Source organism: Emys orbicularis, chromosome 6 (genome assembly GCF_028017835.1).
Source record: "Emys orbicularis isolate rEmyOrb1 chromosome 6, rEmyOrb1.hap1, whole genome shotgun sequence".
Lineage (NCBI taxonomy): Eukaryota > Metazoa > Chordata > Testudines > Emydidae > Emys > Emys orbicularis.
In genome coordinates this window covers 67,506,666-67,526,188 of record NC_088688.1, presented here as the reverse complement: position 1 = coordinate 67,526,188, position 19,523 = coordinate 67,506,666, and the positions used below count along the sequence as shown (strand labels likewise).

The 19,523-nt window shown below is 35.7% G+C and overlaps 1 protein-coding gene across 2 annotated transcripts in view; it reads left to right on the top strand.

Annotated features, from left to right (window-relative positions):
• Positions 1-43: 43 nt before the first annotated feature.
• The window catches only part of EFNA5 (ephrin A5), a 276,966-nt gene continuing 257,486 nt past the window's right edge, over positions 44-19,523 (top strand). For both annotated transcript variants that reach the window (XM_065406825.1, XM_065406824.1), the window contains exon 1: positions 44-162. In XM_065406825.1, the coding sequence (XP_065262897.1) occupies positions 44-162 (119 nt within the window). The remainder of the gene's footprint in view (positions 163-19,523) is intronic.

The window sequence follows — 19,523 nt, the reverse complement described above, 5'->3', positions numbered from 1 at the left end:
GACTGACTGATCCCCCGGCGGCGGTGTGGGCCGGGACTCAGTGATGTTGCACGTGGAGATGTTGATGCTGGTGTTTCTGGTGCTCTGGATGTGTGTGTTCAGCCAGGATCCCGGCTCCAAGCAGGATCGCTGTGCCGTCTACTGGAACAGCACCAACCCCAGGTAAGAAGGGAGCGGGGCTGGGCGAGGGGCGGGCGTGGGAGCCGACCCCCTAGCACCCACTGTGCTGGGTTCTTCTCCCACGGAGGGAGTGAGACGCGCGGCTGCTGCCCAGCAGGCATCGGAGTGAGCAGCACTACAGGCAGGGGGAGATCGGAGCGCTCGTCAGGCTGTACACGTGCTCAGAGCAGAGGGGGCAAGGACTGCGAAGGAGAGGAAGGGGCTGGCCCCCCACTTCATGTAGCTGACAGAGAGGGGCTTCTCGGCAGCGCGCTCCGGGGCTGGAGTATGAGGCTCTCGACCACTGCCTGGAAACCTACTTGTTTGCAAGAGGGGCGAAAACTTTCTTCTTCCGGCTGCCTTAAGTGCAGCAGGAGGGAGAACTCTTAGTTTGGATCTTCCCGGTTAGCCATAGCAAACAATATTGCATCAGGCTAACTGCCCCCAAGTGCTTGGCACTCTGGTTTCCTTAGAGTGTCAAATAGTGATACTTTTGTATCAAAGTGTAGGTGCAGCATCTACAGTTAATAAACTCTGGGAATAAGTGTCTGTACATATATAGGCATACGTGTAAGCATATCCGTTTATAAACACTTTTAAATCTAATTCCCTATTATAGCTAGGTCATGGAACCCATTTATACTGACCTCTGCTGCAGGGAAACTCTTTATAATTATGTGAAATGAAAGTCCTGCACTGTTTCACTATAACCTAGACGGCAGTGCACTGAACCTGTTTCTAGTGGATTTGTTCTCTCTCTTTCAGTGTGTGTGTGTGTGTGTTGATGTTGGGGGTGGGGGAATGACTTTTCTGTAAGAGGGAAATGTTTTGCCTGGATTGAGATTGTAGAGGAGCCTGGAGCTGGCTTCCTGGCAGCCACATGTGGCAGCTGTTCCATGTCAGGGCTTCAGAGATGGAGTAAAGGAGCAGCTTTCCTCTCAGTGAATTTATGTAAGCTGGTTAAGTCACATTAACGGAGCAAAGAAGCCTCCAACTTCTAAAACTTCAGCACTTGTAGATGAGTCCAGGATTGAACGTTTCCCATGGAAAAGGGCAGCTTCTCTTGCTCAAGTTGTCATATCAAATTCAAGTGCAATAGTTAGTGATGGACTCACAATAAAAGGGGCATCTGATGGTTTAGAACTACATTTATAAATGTTGGCTGGTGGTGGGGGGGATGGGGGACCAGTTGTTCACTGAGCCACTTAGTGAGAATCAAACTGTTCTTGAATTATAGTTGACAAGACAAATAGAGCCCAAGCTTTCCAGTTGGGATTGTGCTAAAAGATTTTTTTTGTACCCCTGCATGTTTTTCAATAGTGTCGCTATAAATGAAAGATAATTTTTTATTTAAAAACTTTCTATTCATAATGGTAAATGAACCTTCTTTGAAATAAGAGGTTTTATTTAGGATCTAGCAGTGTTCCTGTTATTTCCCCTTTACTTCAGTATAATAATATTTCAGTCCTGTTCCAAATGGTATCCATATGTTTCGGTAAAAAGTCACCTGTTGTATTTTTGTCTTTGTTAAAATAAATGTGAGCATTTTAACCTGTCAAGCTAGTCAAAGTAAATTTGAGGACATTTTACTTTAGGTTATCTCTGTTTTATGTTTCTGATACTGCTGTTTGGTTTGAGATTAGCACATTGATTTTTTTGTTACATGTCATGTTTTTTAATACATCTGCATTGCTTGCAGAATACTCTTGTATTCTGTATATCATTGGCTTCAAAATAGGTGATACCAAAGTTAACCAGCAGAATTTTCAAGTGCCCGGAGTTTGCTAGTTAGCTTAGTTCTTTAATGTTATGCTTGTGGTGGCAGCTTTTCAGTTAAGTTAAACTTATGTAAAAGAAGGGTGACAGAAAATAATGATTTATCTGGATAACTTTTTAGTTGTGATGCGTAACTATCCTTTTTTTTCTCTTTAAGCTGTCGCCATAGGCATAACATTAAAGTACTATTAGAGTGGAATTAAGGAAGGTCCTACCTCCCATCACACTTAGATACAATTTTTTAAAGAGGCATATGCTTTAAAATATATGTCTCATCTAACAAAGTTTTCTTAAAATAAAGTTGAAATGAAACACAGTAAAATCATTTTAAAAAAACAACCCTCAAACAAACAATCTTCACCTACTCCGCTGTAAAGAGAGATAAATATTTGAGGGAGTAAATTTGACCAAATGAAAGGCACGTGTTGCTAGTATGGAGATTTTTTTTTTTTTAAAACAAAGTCTACAATTTTAACTTTTCTGCTTCTCTCTGTGTGGTTATTATGCATGGTTTGTAAATAGGTGAAGATACTTGAAAGTAGAAATAATATTTAATGTGACAATAAGTAGTATGTATTTAATGGGTCTCTTTGTAATGCTTTTATTAAACTTTGTAATATTACATCACTGTAAAATGAAAACCTTTTCTAACTTAAACTTTCAACATCTGCAAAGAAAACTTTGTTTTGTTTTGCTAAGCTTCAAAACACAGGAGGAGCATGAGTTCATTACAAATTATTTTAAGCCATCTCTTCTTAAAAAACAAAGCAAAACTAAACCAAAAACTCTTTCTTGATATCTTAAAATAGGAAGCAGGTTTTTTTTAAGTATCTGTTTCTATATGACATGTTTGTTCAAGAGTTAAAAATGTGGTAAAGTTATAACGAGCTCAAATATGCTACTCTTCTGTTTTACAGAGTAGTGGCAGTAAAAATCTGTATTTTGTCCATGCCTATCAAGTTCCTCGATCTTGTGCTATAAAAACAGGCAAACATCTGTTTGGATAAACATAAGAGGATGGGAGGAAAAATTGCTTTGTATTTTGTATTGCCTCTGTCAGGATCTAAGTTCAGAAGGTAAAATTCAGTCTGGTTATCAAAATTTTAAAATTAGTCAGTTGTTCAATAGTAATAACTTGTCAGTAATTTTTCTTTCTATGTCAGAGGATTGACTGCATTTTGTTTTTACTAACATGTGGCAATCAAAAACAATACCTAATTGGATAATAACGATCTGAATTGGCAGGTGAAATAATGTTTTATTTCTTTGACCTCTAATATAGCCATAGTAGTTTAGCTTACTTTTTTATAATGTTTATCCAAAGTTACCAATCCACTGTGAACTAATAGTCAGTTAAAAATTCAGATTTAAGTTCAAGCGCAAGAAAATAGAAATATGCTCTACAATACAGTTTCTTCAAACCTTTTGAGTGAAGAGATTTTTCATGTACTTCTGACAGCTATATCTTGGTTTTATAGTTGCTAACCTAACTAAACAACTTATGAAAACAGAAATAATTTCTATTATTATTATTATTAAAAAGTCATATTAACAATCTGATGAGTGGTGCAAATAGATTAGTGCCTCCAGTATGAAACACACTTCCTTTAAATAAAACACCATGAGTATATTATAAAGATTTGTATTGGATATTTTTTGAATAGATGCCAAAATCCTGGTAGAATAGTTAAAAATGTCTTCTGTTATACTGTTAGTATATGAAAGAGTAATATAACATAGTAATTTATTTTTAAATCACCCAAATATATTTTCAGAAAAATCACTTAGAAGTATCATTTTGCTTGCTTCCTACTATGTCACTTTAATTAACAAAATATATGTCTCCTCATAAATACCATACGCTGATTCCAAATAAAAACATGTGTTCCTCTTCTGTTAAACACGAGGCTTTCTAAAATGTGATTAAAATAAGGTTGCTTTATTACATGTGAAACTGTGTGTAAAAACTTGTGGATAGAATATTTTACAATATGTATTCTTGAAAATTTATGCAAGTGCTCTTTATATGTGATTCTGTAGATGTTAAAGTGCTTGTGAATTCTGATCTACTCTTAAAACACGTTAGTCTTACATCTATGACTGCAGAAGTACCACTTCACCGTAGAGAAATAGTAAGAATCTTGTCACAGCCACGTTCCTGTGTGCAATGTTTAACATAATTTTGAGAGTTCATTCAGAATGCAACATATTTATTTCATCTAACTCATCAGTACCATGATGATGATGATGATGATTCAGTCACCGACATTTCTCCCTTTTAGGGCCTGATCCTTCAGTTGCTGAGCGCTTGCCATTGTGAGTAGTATTACTGAAGTCAAATTGGACTACTTGCCGTAGTAAGTGCTACGTGCTGTACTTTTTACAGGATTGCATTTCAAGACTGCAATTTCTGTCTAACTATATAAGTTATTTCAAGAGTTGTGTTGTATAGAATTTATAAATTGATGGTGGTTTCAAAGAATTTTAAATAGTTTGTGTTTCTAGTCAGGTCAAATCTCTTATCACTAATACAAAGGGCCAAATCTTGCTTGTCTCACTCAGGAAACTAATTCTGTTGAAATTAGTGGTGTTTGCATGAGAAGGGTGTATACCGTTGGCCGTAATAAATAAAAATATATGTAATTAAAAATTCAATATAATTATTTGTATTCATGGACTGATCGCTCTAGATATAGATATGTATGTATTGTGTGTGTGTGTGTATGTATGTATGTATACATATGTGGGTCTACTGGAAATTATATAGTCAAAATAATTTTAATCTCTAACTGTATGGTTTTAATAATCATAAGTGATGCCATAATTGGACTCATCAATATTAGAGTTCTCATTAGGATAGTTGCTTGAGGTCTCAAGTACAGAATAGAAAATAAGTGTGTTCCTGTAAATTCCATGACTAGATCAAAATTTCCAAACGCAGGTGTATAAAGTTAGGAAGCTGAATCCATAGTTAGGCACTTAGTCCTTGATTCAGGAAGTATCTGTGTTCACAAAAGCACTTACGTACCTGTTTAAATCCCATTGTAATACACAGGACTTAAGTATATGCTAACAGATAAATGTGCACTTAAGTGTTTTCCTGTATCAGAGCCTGAAAAAAGTGGACTGATTTTTTCAGATTCGTTTTCAGAGCTTATGAGCACCCACAGCTTCTGTTGACTTCTCAAAAATGTGTCATACCTCAGCATGTCTTTATGCACCTGCGTTTGAAAATTTGGTCATAATATGTTGATTACAAATGCACAAGTCGTATGGATGGGTTTATTTTTTAAAATCATGAAATATTCCTGCAGAAATGAGGGAAATTATATGGAAAGGGTTGGAGCTCAGAGAGTGTATAGTGTTCAACTGATCAGTTTGAATCCGTGTTGGGAGCAAAGTGGGGAGAACCAAGGCGTTTGATATTGATAATTTGTTAAACTTCAAAAAGGGCTTAATGCTTTAAGTTCCAGAAGTATTCAGTCTTTCCTTCTTTGGGTATGATATGTCTTGTATTTGGAGGAATAGTTTTATCTGGCAGCTCAAATCCGAAAGACAAAAAGATCTCTGGCCCAATACATTTCTTATGATTAAACATGCACCAGTAGAGACTTCAGTAGTTCATTTCACCTAGTTTAGCAGATTTTAATAATGTTACTGTACCCCTTGTGACTCTGGAAAAAATACCTTTTGGTTGAATCAGTCATGGTGTCCCTCTGTAAAACCTGCACAATGGACAATAGTTTTACAGGCCTTCACCTTTGCAGGAAGGAAATTTAGTTAAGGGGTAAATTACTCTCTTGAAATTCTTCCCATTTAATCTTTTGCAAATGCCTATAGTGAAGGCATTTCATTGCATTCTGCCCATGGCCCTATTTCCTGTTGGAGAAGGATAGATAAAGATGAGCCTTTCTTTTTCTCCCGTGTTGCTATGAACCCAGCAATCTACCAGTGCCATGCTGGGCTGGGAAAATGAATGGATACAATTAGTCCTTCAGGAGTCCTGGCCTTTACAGTCTTAGGGAGGGGCATACATATATACACATACATGAACATAAACACACAGAAGTGTCTTTAAAAGGGGGTGGTGCCGGGGAGAATAGCATAAATGTAACACCAACCAAGAAAAGAAAGGAAATATGAAAGTTTTTTTTAATTAATAAAGATGGCTAAACTCACAGGATGAACAGTTTGTTGTACAAATGGTTTCCCAGCCATCCTCTTCCAATAAAAAAAATTACAATTTCTTATTTGATTAAAAATAAAAAAATATTTGTAAGGTGTGTTTTTTTTAGTTCTTGACCTCCCCCACTACCCTACTTCTTTCACACATTGGTATTCCCTTAGTAGCAATGTATATAAACAAATGTAATATGAAACACATGAAATTACAGGCCTCTGCTTCAGAAAACAAACCACTCAGAATTCTCCGCATTTATTAAAATACAGTGCTACTGCTTTTTTCCTGAAATAATCCCACATTAGGAAGTATGCTGTACTGCTTAAATATTAGGCTTTAATTAAAAGAGCACATAAATGGGAGGGTTGTGGGGAGTTCATGTTGCTATGAAGCAATAGTTCACGTTGGAGAAAACAATACTGAGAAGAAACCACTCTTGCCGTTTGAGAAACTATGAGTTGAGTGTAATTCCTCCTTGGTTAGCAATATGTGTCCTTCTGTTTTGGTTGACAGGTTAGGATTTTATGTAAGAACAGGTTAGGATTTTATGTAAGAAGAAATGTCTTAAAATTGAAATGCAGAGAAGCTCAAGAATTTTTTTTCTTTTTCTAATCACTCCATGTCTCTCTCTCCAGTTCTGAGCACTGCTTTGAAAAAATGTCTTTGGTCTCATGATTAATCTAATCTTCTACTGTTTCTGAATGATTTATTCATTATTGAGAAGAGAGAATTCTGTTTTGTTTAAGTTTTTTCTTAACACTTCTGCTTAAAGATGTAGTTAGTCAGCAGCATCCTAATATAATTAAATGGACATGTTTAGTTTAAAACAGACATATTATTGAAACTGCTTTCTGGTGATTATTACAGCTATTGTGAGTAAACCCTAATGTAACGTACTTCAGCATAGTTGAATATAAAAATAAAAATCTTCATGTCTCAGAATTCTTCCTGATACTTTTGCATTATTTCTGTTAATTGTACTCTCTACAGGATAGATTACAATAGTTGAGGCCATTTAAAATGGAATAGTATTCTTTAGTGTGCAGGCCTCTATATAGTTGAAACCCAGGTTTTTAAGGATCCTAAGATCTATTGCAAAATAGTGAAACCATATATTCCGGTATTGGCACAATTTAAAAAAATTAAGAATCTATATTAAAATCAACCATTTGAAAAGAAAAGAGAGTATACACTATTTTACAGTGATCGTGAGATTGGATTTCACTCAGGTAGAGTTCTATAGTTTCCAATAAAATAAAACAAACCTTTGTCTTAAGGAATGTCCCTTATATATTTGACATTTGATAGGTAGATGAAAATGAACTGTCAATCCTTATTTTTCATTTAAGTTGAGAATAAAAATGGGTTTGACTAATTTATTTTTCTTCAATACTTGCTGCAAAATGTAGAGGAAATATTTGTAATTGATACCCATGTTCGGCTATCTGGTATTCTAGAGCTTTTCCATGATTTGTTCTAGTTAAATGAAGGAGCAATAAAATGCATTCCAGTGAGAGATCATCTAGTAGCTAAATGTGTGAACGTTCTACTAACTGACAAGGTATATACTTGAGTTGCCAATACCAATGTTTGATAGCAAGTTCTTCATGGTCGTCCGTTTTCATTTATAATCTTCAAGCCTGTTTGTTTTTTTTAGTTTCTATTGCAACTCCTTTGTAATCTGTTAGTATGAATGGGCAATGATTCTGGAATGTCAAAAACTTTCAATAAGGTGAAATCTATAAAAACAGTATTTACAGTAGAAGTGCGTTTTTTTTTTTTTTTTTTTTTACTTTTAAAAATTTCCTTTTCGATCATTAAGTGAATATATTTGTCTGGGAGACAATTGTGCAACAAAAAACACTTTGCTACATTATTATTGGTAGGTTGCTTGGCTAACTTTTTACTTTCATTTCAGTTACATCAAGTACTTTCCAAAGAGCCATTTTTGGTTGAGTTGAGCCTATTCAGCTCTTGAGGAGGGCAGTGAAATGGAAATGGAGAGTAGAGAAGGACTAAACCATTTGAGAGTCATTTGGTGAGATAAAAGCTGGACTGGGAGAAGCGTGAGGTTTCTACTTTTGTCTCCCTTCAATTTGCTAAAATGTTGCTAAATGCTGTATTCTCTTTTATAGCAAATATCTGGCCTTTTTTCTTTTCAACATTAAAATTTCTGCGTCACGTGCTTTTGTATAAAACTCACTCACTGTGCCAGAATTAATCTTTACTTTGTAGCACAGACATTCATTGTTCATTAGAAGAAAATATTCTCTTTTCTCCTCAAAGTTTTTTTTCCATTTCTTTGCTGTTGGGTGAATGCTTGCCAGCCACTGGCAAATCCACATTGCACTCGAGTGGTCCACCAACACAAACTGTGCTGTGTACCTTAGCACTTCCCTAGTGGCTAGTAAGGAAACATTGCATTTTTGCTTTTTGTGCATTTTAAAGTAGTAATCCACATATTCAGATTCTTTGTTATGAAGAACCATACATACATACTCCTCAGCCCCCACAGTCCCATTATATAATCTCATAGGGAACTATTAAGGGATATAATGCTTTTTTGATAATGCACATTTATTATACTGCGTGGTTTTGGTTTGTATTTGGTTTGCTTAAAGTGTAATTTCCCTGCTGAGTATGTTTCTCCAGATATCAAGTTCTTATCTTTACCGTGGCATTGGGGTTCAGTAAATTCTAAACCACTTAATAAAAACAAAACTGTTCTATTTCTGATGAAATATTTGTGGTGCTGTGTAACCAAACATGTAGATTTTTGTTAGAATAAATTTTAAAATTGGCATCATCTTAGCTATCTGTTGATATGGTATAATCTTTACTGTGTCAATCCACTGTATTGGACTGGGAATATTGGTTAGCAATTGGATACGGGCTGCCAACAGCTTTACCAGCTCTGCCATTGTTTTTCTTTGAATTAATAAAATGGCTCCAAAGAACTTTAAAATTAAATAGACATTTTAATTAATTAAATAAACATATTTTGATTCACTCTACAGGTTTGTGACAGATGTTTTATAATAGTAAATATGCCCTATAATAGTGGGGGAGGGAGAAGGAATGGAGAAATGACATGCTTTAACAACGAACAGATAACTTGTTCCTTAACTGACCCCAACAAAGGCCTCGAAACAGCAGTGTTGCCGAAATATTTTTCCTCTGATTAGTTATGTGGTAAACACATAAAAAATCTTTATGTAGTTTATTTGCTGTTCCAAGCTTTTGAGGTTTCAATTTTTAACTTTCCTCCAAGTTATTAGTGTTTGTTAAACCTGTAATTGCAGCTACTGTTCTGCCTCTTGTACAAAAATACAACAGGAAGAGAAAGTAAATAAAAAGCATTTTTTCCTTGTAGTGCTTTAGTTAGCTCAGTTGGTGAGTTAGTGGGTTGGGTAATTTGGACATTTATTTTTTGCTTGCCCTTGATAGCATTAGAAGTTTGTCTTTCCCTGCAGTTTTATTGGTATCAGTGAGGTTTTCTTTGAGTTGTACTGTAAAGTTGCTGTTGAACAAAAACAAACAACAATAATTCAACTTAAAAGAACAGTAAATATGTTCATAGAAAGAGGAAATGTATTCTCCTATGTTTAGCAAGTAGGTGTGGACAAAGTAGGATCTTTCAATTCTACTTTCCCTCCTAGTGTTTCAGGAAAGAAGGGAATAAAGAGAGATGCTGGAATTTCAAAGTAGTGACCTTCTGACACTCTCACACAGCATGGTCATTGCACTGGCACAGAAAGTGCCTTAAGCTACCAGAATGGCAAACTGTTTTTTGAAGTCACTGATATGAGAGCCAGCTGAATGGGGGATGGCGACTCCGCAATTGACTCCACAGCTATTTGCAAATTCCCATTTTATTGCAAGATACTTTCACTTTTAAATTCCAAAACTTACCATTTAGGAATAATGTTGCTTTGTTCAGTTTAGCCAGGGATTTGTGACTGTTACATAAACTTACTACAATTTGGTCCAGAATTCTGTGGTCATTCTTCATAGAGATCCGCTTCAAAAAGTAATTTCGTTCATCTGGTGGTGGGGAGGGATGAAAAACCATGAAGGGAGGTTCATATCAACATTCTTCTGCAAGGAAAATCCTCATCCACGTTATTTAGTCACTAGAGCCTTTTTTAAAGATGGAGGCAGAGATTTGGAACAGGTAGCTAAGAACCAATTCAGGCCCCCCTCTTCAGATTACATGTGATCTCCTGGATACATAGTCTAGAAAAGACCTAATATTTTACATGCTGCCCTTTTTCCCTTTTGTATTTGTTTACTGTTATTGCCTCAAAACACTTAACATCTTTTTATAGTTCTCTTAGGGCTTAGTTTATTAAAAATTAGTGATCCATCACTAAGAGGAGTACAGTACAAATAGCGGTGCTCCCATCAGAGTTTTTCTGCCAAATCAGAGGAAATACTAGGGATACGAAAGCTGCCAAAAAGTGTCTCCCAATTGCTAATTAATCAGGCCAAAAAAAAATAAAAAACACACCTCTCAGTGACAGAACTAGAGAAGCTGTCATAGTTGGCATTGGGACAATGTCCTGTAAATATTGAATAAAGCTATTTTTAAAAAAAAGTAAGGGGATGTGTTGCCCCTTTAATGGCTATCACAATATATATATTATTTTCTGAAAAACAATTTTTAAAATGTGAACTACAAATTTGAGTTGGTGGGAAATTTTGTTGTTGTTGTTCCTGATGTTGTCAATAGCTTGAGCTTTTTAAATAGCACATCACTTTTTTGAATGAACACATACTGTTTTCCCTATTGAGCATTCCCCAGTAATTTTAAGGTGGGGGTCATTTGAAGCTGTGTAGCACTAGAGTATGTGGTAATACAGTATAATATTAGTTTAAATTGTCAGTAAACAGTCACAGGGAAAATATATTTTAAAAGCCCACATTTTCAGTAATTTGGGCAATAGAATAGGGAAGAAAGACCTATTTTTGTGAATATCTGCTATCCAAAGCTGCCAATCACTTCTGGCACAGCTCCCATCATAGTTGCTGTGCCTATAATTAAACGCCTGCCATTAGAGTATTTTTTCCATAACATTTACAATGGAAAAGGCAAGGGGTCCTTGCAGAGCTATGACTGTCAGGGGAACAATAAAAACTAATTACATACTCTACTGTCATCATTGTCAGCGCTGCTTTTAGGGGGAAAGAACATGGAAAGTGTGTGTCTAATAATATATAATGCATGTGCATGTATGTACGTGTGTGTGTGTGTGTATAGATATACACACTTGTCAATATAACTGAGTTTACCCAAGAGTTACAGTGTATTTATATATAAATAATTGTGTGTACAGATATACACAATTATATTTATCAATATACCTGAGTTTCCACAATAGCGTAAGTCTGTGTGTGTATAACACATATTGACACTGTTGGGGAAACTCAGTTCTATTGTGAGTGTATGTGTCTATATTTACATATATAAACACATGCGTTATATATTTAGTGCCCACATATTTACACTGTTGGAAACTCAGTTATATTGAAGTGCCATTTACATGTATGTTCATAATTTCTGCCTTCAAAAGACTTGAATTCTTGGAGTATTTTTCCCCATCCAATTTGTGGCCAAGTCATTCATTTTTTTTTTTTTTATATACACCTCTACCCAGATATAACGCTGTCCTCAGGAGCCAAAAAATCTTACCGCGTTATAGGTGAAACCGCGTTATATCGAATTTGCTTTGATCCACCGGAGCGCGCAGCCCCGCCCCCCTGGAGCGCTGCTTTACTGCGTTATAGCCGAATTCGTGTTATATCGGGTCGTGTTATATCGGGGGGTGTATATATAGATATATATATATATATAGAGAGAGAGATTCCTCTTGCAGTTCACCCACTTTTCCCTTTCTTTCTATTGCACATGCTTTCTGTGAACTGAGCTTTCCAATAAAATTGCAGGGATCAGTGCTCTATTTGCATTTATTGAAAGGGTGCAAGTCATCTGTCCTGTTGTAAATTTTAGATTTCAGGCTGGATAGTAAACTTGATCAAGAGTTTGAATGAATGCAGCCAGTTATTTTCAAATTACTCTGTATAGTCAGTTTTTTTTTTCTGCTTACAATATGGGGATATGGGCTATGTGCAGGGCCCTTTGTTTTCTGTTTTTATTTTGTTTTAAACATTTCCAGGAATTTTATTGGTGGTTATTACAATGCTAAAATAATAGGTAAAAATTAGGGCAAAAAATTAACGTCACAGTTTTCTGGGTAAATGTCAGGGTTATTTTTGGAGGAATGGAAGTACAGAAAAAAGCAACAAATAGAGAATAGTAAGAGTGTTGAACGTAAAAGCAGTTTAGTGCTGTGGTTTATTTAATGAACTGTTCATTAACAGTATGTACACACATGCACACGCATTGCCTTGCTTTAACAGATAACGTCACGTTTACACTGACTGTTTATTAACCTAAATACATACTATAAATGTAATGTATTGGATTTTCTTCACATAATCTGTTTTTTCATATACTTGAATGGTCCAAAATTTGGTTGAAAATCGGTAAAACCCCAAACAATAGTTTTGTAAAACCCAGGAATCTTTTGGTAAAAAGCGAAAGATTTTAGCTATCTGCAATGAAATTGACAGGCTGTAGGGCTTTGGGATGTCTAACACTGGTTTTGTCAAACATTTGCCCAATTCTGTTTAATATAAAAGTCTATTTTCAAATATAAGGATATAAACACAAATGAGGATAGAATTCAAATTTTATCAACATTTCAAGCAGTAAGTAAAGTCAAAGAGAGAGACAGCAGATCATGCCACTTTTTTATTATTACTATTCCTTGCATAGCACCAAAATGTAGACTATGCTTTACTGACTGACTAAGCTCAAGAATTCAAAAATGGTTAAGTAAAGTTAGGCTCTTACTTTCTCATTTTTACCATATAATATAAAATAAATCAATTGGAATGTAAATATTATGCCTACATTTCAGTGTACAGTGTATATAGACCAGTATAAACAAATCATTGTCTGTATGAAATTTTAGTTTGTACTGACTTGGTTAGTGCTTTTTATGTAGCCTGTTATAAAACTAGGCAAATATCTAGATGAGTTGATGTACCCCCTGGAAGACCTCTGAGTACCCCCAGGGGTATGTGTACCCCTGGTTGAGAACCACCGCCTTACACAATACAGACCAGTTTAGTACGTAATAACTATGGTGAATAAAGTCAGAAGTTTAAAAAGGTAAGACCATAATTAATCAGATATAGGAGTGCAAAAAGTGTAAAAGCAGATGAAATCTCCTCAAAATCATGCTGTATCACGATAGGTTACTCTTTCAAGACCACCTGGAACTCGTGAACACTTACTTGTGTGAATAAGATTATGTGGTGTCCTAACTTTGTGACCAGCTTGTTGTATTCCTTTGAGAAGTGGGTTTCTACTTCTGCAGTATAGCTCTAGCCATCAACTCTCCTTGCAGTATGAGTTCTGTATTAGATGATTCAGTCATCTCTCTTCCATTGCCTAGAATCTCAAACACTGGGTCCTGCACTGTAAGTTTAACTAAATTAGGGCTGAGGGGGGTAGGAGGGTGCAAATTTTAGAGATTGTCATTTAATATACTGTCATGTATTTGTTTTGTTGAATTTAGTTGGACTGGAAGATCCCTTGTGAGGTGTGATGTAATGGGGGAAAATGTAGGGGAGATTGAAATCTCAGGAAGTTGGGGTGTTGATATAATTTTAAAAGACAAGACTTGGTGAAATAAGCCCATTTTACTTCTAACTACTCAGTAAGATAAAATAATTTGAAAACTAAGCTTCGATCTTGTAAATTGATTCAGCCCTTCAGTTATGTGGAGTCCCATTTACTTCAGTGGGTCAAGGGGTCCATGTTAGCAGATCCCATTGTAGGATCAGGGCCCAAATAATGTTTTCATATGTATTCATACTTATACATTTTTGTCTTAAAGCATCCAACATGTTTTTGAAAAATGTGTGCATAACTTGGTTTTTCAGGTGAATTTCTTTGAATTTGGCAAAATATTCCATGGATTTCCAGTGGCATTATTCTGATCACTTCACAGGCTCCCTTTTAAAAGGATCCTATTATAGATTTATTAAGAAGTTAATTTCTGAAGCCATCTCCAAACAAAAATACCAGGAACATTTCTTGCACAGAGCATCATTTTGTAACACATTTAATAGCATAATTCTCATTTAAATCCATGAAGCATAAATCAGACAGTCTCTTATTAACTTGGCACAGAAGTTGTCTTGCAAATAGTGTCTTTGCTTTCATTAGCAAATGTACCAGAGGCAGATTGAGCATTTGTTTGAGAACCATAACGAGAATCTTTATTAAATAAAATAGGGGCATTATGTTAAATATTCTTAGTATAATCCAGGTGATAGGAAATCCATACGTGTCCTGGAGTGTCATTTTATGTATATTCGCATAGCAGGTAATGAGTGGCATTGGGGTAAATGGAAGGAAAATAACTAGAGTGGGAGATTTGTTCTTTTCCTCCCCATTACTATTTCATGGCTACCTACCACTTGATAGCCATCAGCAAACTCTCTCTGCCTGAAACTTACAAAATTTATTTGCCAAAAACGCTTAAGGATAGATTCTCTGCCCTAGTTTCTAGTCCCACGCAGGTTAGTTTTTTTTAATGGGTTTGTGTTTTACAGTCTCTTTTCTATTTTACTTTAGCAGACCCTGTCACTGAGTGAACTGTATTTTATAGTTCAATATAAAATGGAATTCTAGCCTTTCATTTTCATATTAGCCATCTTGATTTACTGCTGATATAATGGCCTTCTTTAGAACAAAACATTTGGAAGAGTTTCATAAGCACTTTATTTTAGGTGCTGGGTTTGGAGCTAATATAATTTTATTGATCAAAGTGTGTTTGCCTGTAGACTATAGCGTAACTTCTCTGGGTAAATCAGACCATTGTGCTCCTTAGCAGTGACATTGAGGCAGTACCCAATTAGGACTTTTGTTCTCGTATAGAAAGGAAGAAAGTCTGAATCTACTCTGTGTGTGTGTGTGTGTGTGTGTGTGTGTGTGTGTTTCCTATAAAGCAGGTGCTCTAGGTGCCTACAAGATTGTTGATTTTTAGATTAGAATCAGTATGAGGTAGGTTAAGGTCTTTGAACTTGTGTTTTCTTGCATATCAGAAAAGTTACGCCCTTAAGACAAAAATGTCCTCTACATTCCACATGTTAATCAAAATGCCCAAGGACAAAGCTAGGTTTGGGAGGGTCTCAAGCCTTAACACACTTAGATCAAGGCAGAGTATCTGGATGAAAATTTTAAAATGGAATTTATATCTGGTAAAGATGCTAGAGATTCATATTTTTCCTCATGGTTACTACTCGTAATGACATTGCACTTAAATGTGTCTGCATGAGCAATGTTTTCATGTTAGCAGTCAGGGGACAAAAGATCAAAATTGGGATCAAGTTCTTGGGCTATACAAGCAGGCTATCTAATTTTGAAAAACATGTAGGTTAATGAATCAAAATTACTAATTTAAAAGAGGACGTTTTCTGCTCTAAGCACTTATATGGTCCACATCACAATTGTGCCAGATATTATTAAATATTCCTCAGTGAGGGACAAATGTGGGGAAAATATATCCTGCCAATTCAAAAGGCACCTGAGTGGCATGAGGGATCCATAATCATGACAATAATATGGGGAAATGAAGATGAACCTTACTGTGCCCTGGGAGTATTAATCCATATTTAAGTGTTGTGGAGATGCTAATAAAATCAACATTTGGTATATACTGTAAGTACGTAATAGTAATATTTATCTGAAGAACCTATTGTGAAAGTCTGAACAGGTTGCATACTCACAGATGTACTGACAAGATGCTACAGCTATTTGCATACAATTCCCATTGCATACATCCTACCAGTGAGGATTAAACACAGAAGGACTTGATTTTTATTTATAAAAGTTCAACTCTAAATACAGTGAAATAGTGTCTAGCTAGTAGTTCAACTAGTTTTAGTAGTGTCAAAGTATTTCAGGAGTTAGGGCATGATTGAAAGAGTTCCTTAAAGAGATTTCCCATGCACCACTCTTATGCTTAATATTTCAGTTCTGGTGTTTTAAGTCCATTTTATTTTCCTATTCCATTGGTTTTCACTGCATGGTTTTTATTCCTTTTTAAAACTATTTTCTTCCCAACTTTGACCTGTGGGAATTGTTTTAAGAATGATGTAACACTCCCTTAAAACTCTGTTTAGATTCAGAAACGGGAGAGTACAATATGAAAGGGTGGGGGAAGAGAAACTGTCCGTGAAGTGATTCCTGGATAAATGACTCCAGGTTTCTTTCTTGAAAACATCTAGTCTTGTTCCGTTCAGACTCTGCTTTGCAAAAGCAGTACACTCACAGCATCTTTCATTCACTCTGGAATCCCTCTCTGTCATAGCCATGCTTGTCTTTAGTCTGTAATCTGATTGCACTAATCCTTTGTAGCTTTTATTTTGTCCTTATAAGCATTGCTGTTTTACCTGTAAAATGGAAAAAAGGAAAGCAGCTTAGAATCCTTTCTATTCTCCATTTTAAAAAAATATCATAAAAGTGAAGTAGGAAGAGGAGGAATCTAAAAAACAAAACAAACTTCCCATCATTTAAAAAAAATAGTAGTGAACTGCTGTTGCATGCCCTTTAACCCCAGGGCTGTCATAAACTATAATTTTCAATATGTCTTGACACACCTGAAGTTTAAGCTGTAATTTTTCCTATTCTAAACTATGGCTTGTCAGAGTCTTTGGTTGAAAAGTATATGTAAACTGGGAAAATGTGAAAGCTACGTTTGGACAAGTCTCTAAGCATTTTAAAAAATACAGCTACCTATCAGTTTGAACAGGTAAATGGTGATCATTATGGCTCTGGTTATACCTAACCTTCATAATTTTTTTTAGTTCAGTAGAAGACAGTCATATTTTATTTGGTTTTTATTTTAATGATTGCTATTCCCTAAGGTACTGTACTAAGAAATCATTTTAGTGTACATTTAAAAAAAAATTGGTCCCTAAGTTGTACCTACGAAATAAGTGTATGTGGAAAATGCTTACCTAAAGGTTGAAAATGTGTAACTGCCTACTTCTTGCCCATGTAAAACAAGTCACTTATGTGTTTGCAGTGACAATTACTTCTGTGCACACAACCTAGGTCCTTAATGTCATAGCGGGGGAAAAATATTCTGTGTCCTTTTTCTAGTTCTGTTCCGCTAGCAAATTTCAGGTGTATTTTTAATTATAATTTCAAAACATCATCAAACAATATGTTTAGTCAGGCTAAAAGAAAATGGTACATTCATGATAATTTATCTTTAGTCACGCTATAGCCTAGGTGTTGCCGTTGCATAAAAAGAAGCAAGGTCTTTAGATAGCTGACAAGGTCAGTGTCCTTACATATGTGGTTAACTAGGGTCACTTTAAGTGGATTTGAATACTGTAGCTGTCTGATATGTGATTTTCAAACTCTTCTAATCAGCTTTAGGGGGAAGATGATTTTCCTAATTCTAAATTGCTAATTAGTCTTGAAACCTAAATTGTTTCATTGTTTAGAATCTTCTGCAACTTTATGGTCTTCCTCCTTCTCCTTTTCTCTTTGTTTGTTCCTTCTCTCACCGTGATTATTTTCATGAAAAAGTGGTTTTGGTTGTGATCTGTTTACCTCCTCATTTCTTCCGTGTTAAAATAAAATCCGGCAGCCTCTTAGGGTTCCCCACTGGTGAGTTCCTTGGAAGGAGCTGTAAAACAGTGGTTCCAAACTGCAGTAAATATTGACTGGGTCTCTGAGCTGAGCCCTTCTCAAAGCCTGCTCTGATGACTTGAAAAGCTCCTATTGTTGCTCCTTAGTCAGCACTCCATAGCCAAGGCTAAAGTATGCATGTGTTAGAAGAAGAAGAAAGGCAGTGGGGGGAAATTAAACAGGGAACGCTGCTGATCTCCTAACTGCTCAATGTGGAGGAACGGGAAACCTACAACAAAGAGGGCAAGAGCTTACTCTGGGTTACAGAAAACTTTGCAGAAGTGGAGTGCCAAACATTGGCTGCCCTCTCTCTGTAAGAGAAGTTAGATACATGTAGCTGCTTGGCTAACAGTTAGTTAACAATATGTGGCTAGGATTAGGTAAGGCTCTTAAGTGAAATCCTAAAACTGGTCCCTTCTGTCAGTCTCTGGTGGCTGCCCATGTTGTAGTTAAAGATTCCCTAATACATTTTGGAACAACTAGGTAATGAGCCTGGATTCTTGGCTAACAGTCTTTCTCAGGTTCTGATAACAAATGCAGTGTATTAACTATTTGTGAGTGCTCAACTGCTCCCATGTTTAGCAGTGTCCAAGAGGTGTCTATCTCCTTACTATAAAACATATTGAAAAGTATGAAAAAAAAGTATAAGTATGAAAGGCACTGTATAAAAACAATTCTTTTTATTTCTGTTCTGAGAGAGCCGTTGTCTAAATTTATTACTGCATTGGTCCTTTCCTTAGGAACGGACAGTGCATGACATTGCCTGCTCCTAAAAATGAGTTTGTAGTGTACTTTAGTTGTCTCCTACGGGACTATGGCAAGTGGAATCCTAATCTTTCGGAAGTGTATGTATGATGAATGGGAGTAAGCCTTTACTGTATCCTGTGAAAATTGTCTAATGATCTGCAAGTGTTGAATGTTATGCACTCATAAATGCAGTGAATATGCAGAGTTGGTTATAGCTGATTAAAACAGTTTTCTAAATCCATGTTGTGCAATATAGTATTTCCCGGAATACATGGTTTTTAGATAAGTGTGGAAATAACACATGGTGTGCATTGCTGTGGGGGTACTTGGCCAACCTTCTGTTAAACCAGGAGTGTCAGTTAATCAGAGGCTGGCTAAACAGGATTGTAAAGTAATTCAGTATAGAATATTGATTAATGACTTTTTTTAAAAAAATTGAATATGATGGTTTTCAGATAAATTTTTATCCTAGCAAGCAGAGAGATTCATGCAAAACTCATATCAGTGACTGCAATAGTGTAAGAATACTCAACCACTATGCTGAAGATCTATGTCAAGTATCATTAGCTATTCTATGTTCACAAATAGTAGAATAATCAAGGCCTATGTAGAATTAGAAATGAGACAAAAAAGGGGCAGATTTGTTTTTTCCATAATGTATATTTTTTCCTTTAAACCAATAACCTATAATCACATTTTTTGAGTGTGCCATAAATAGTAACTATCACTTGTATTTTTACCAACAGCTGGAAATTTTTATGTTTTAGTGAAAGCCGCATATATTGACTTATAAAAGTAAACATCCTTAGAATAATTTCTCATATGCTTCAGATGCAAAGTGACTTTCAATAAATACAGTATAAGGAAACCAAATAATTGGAT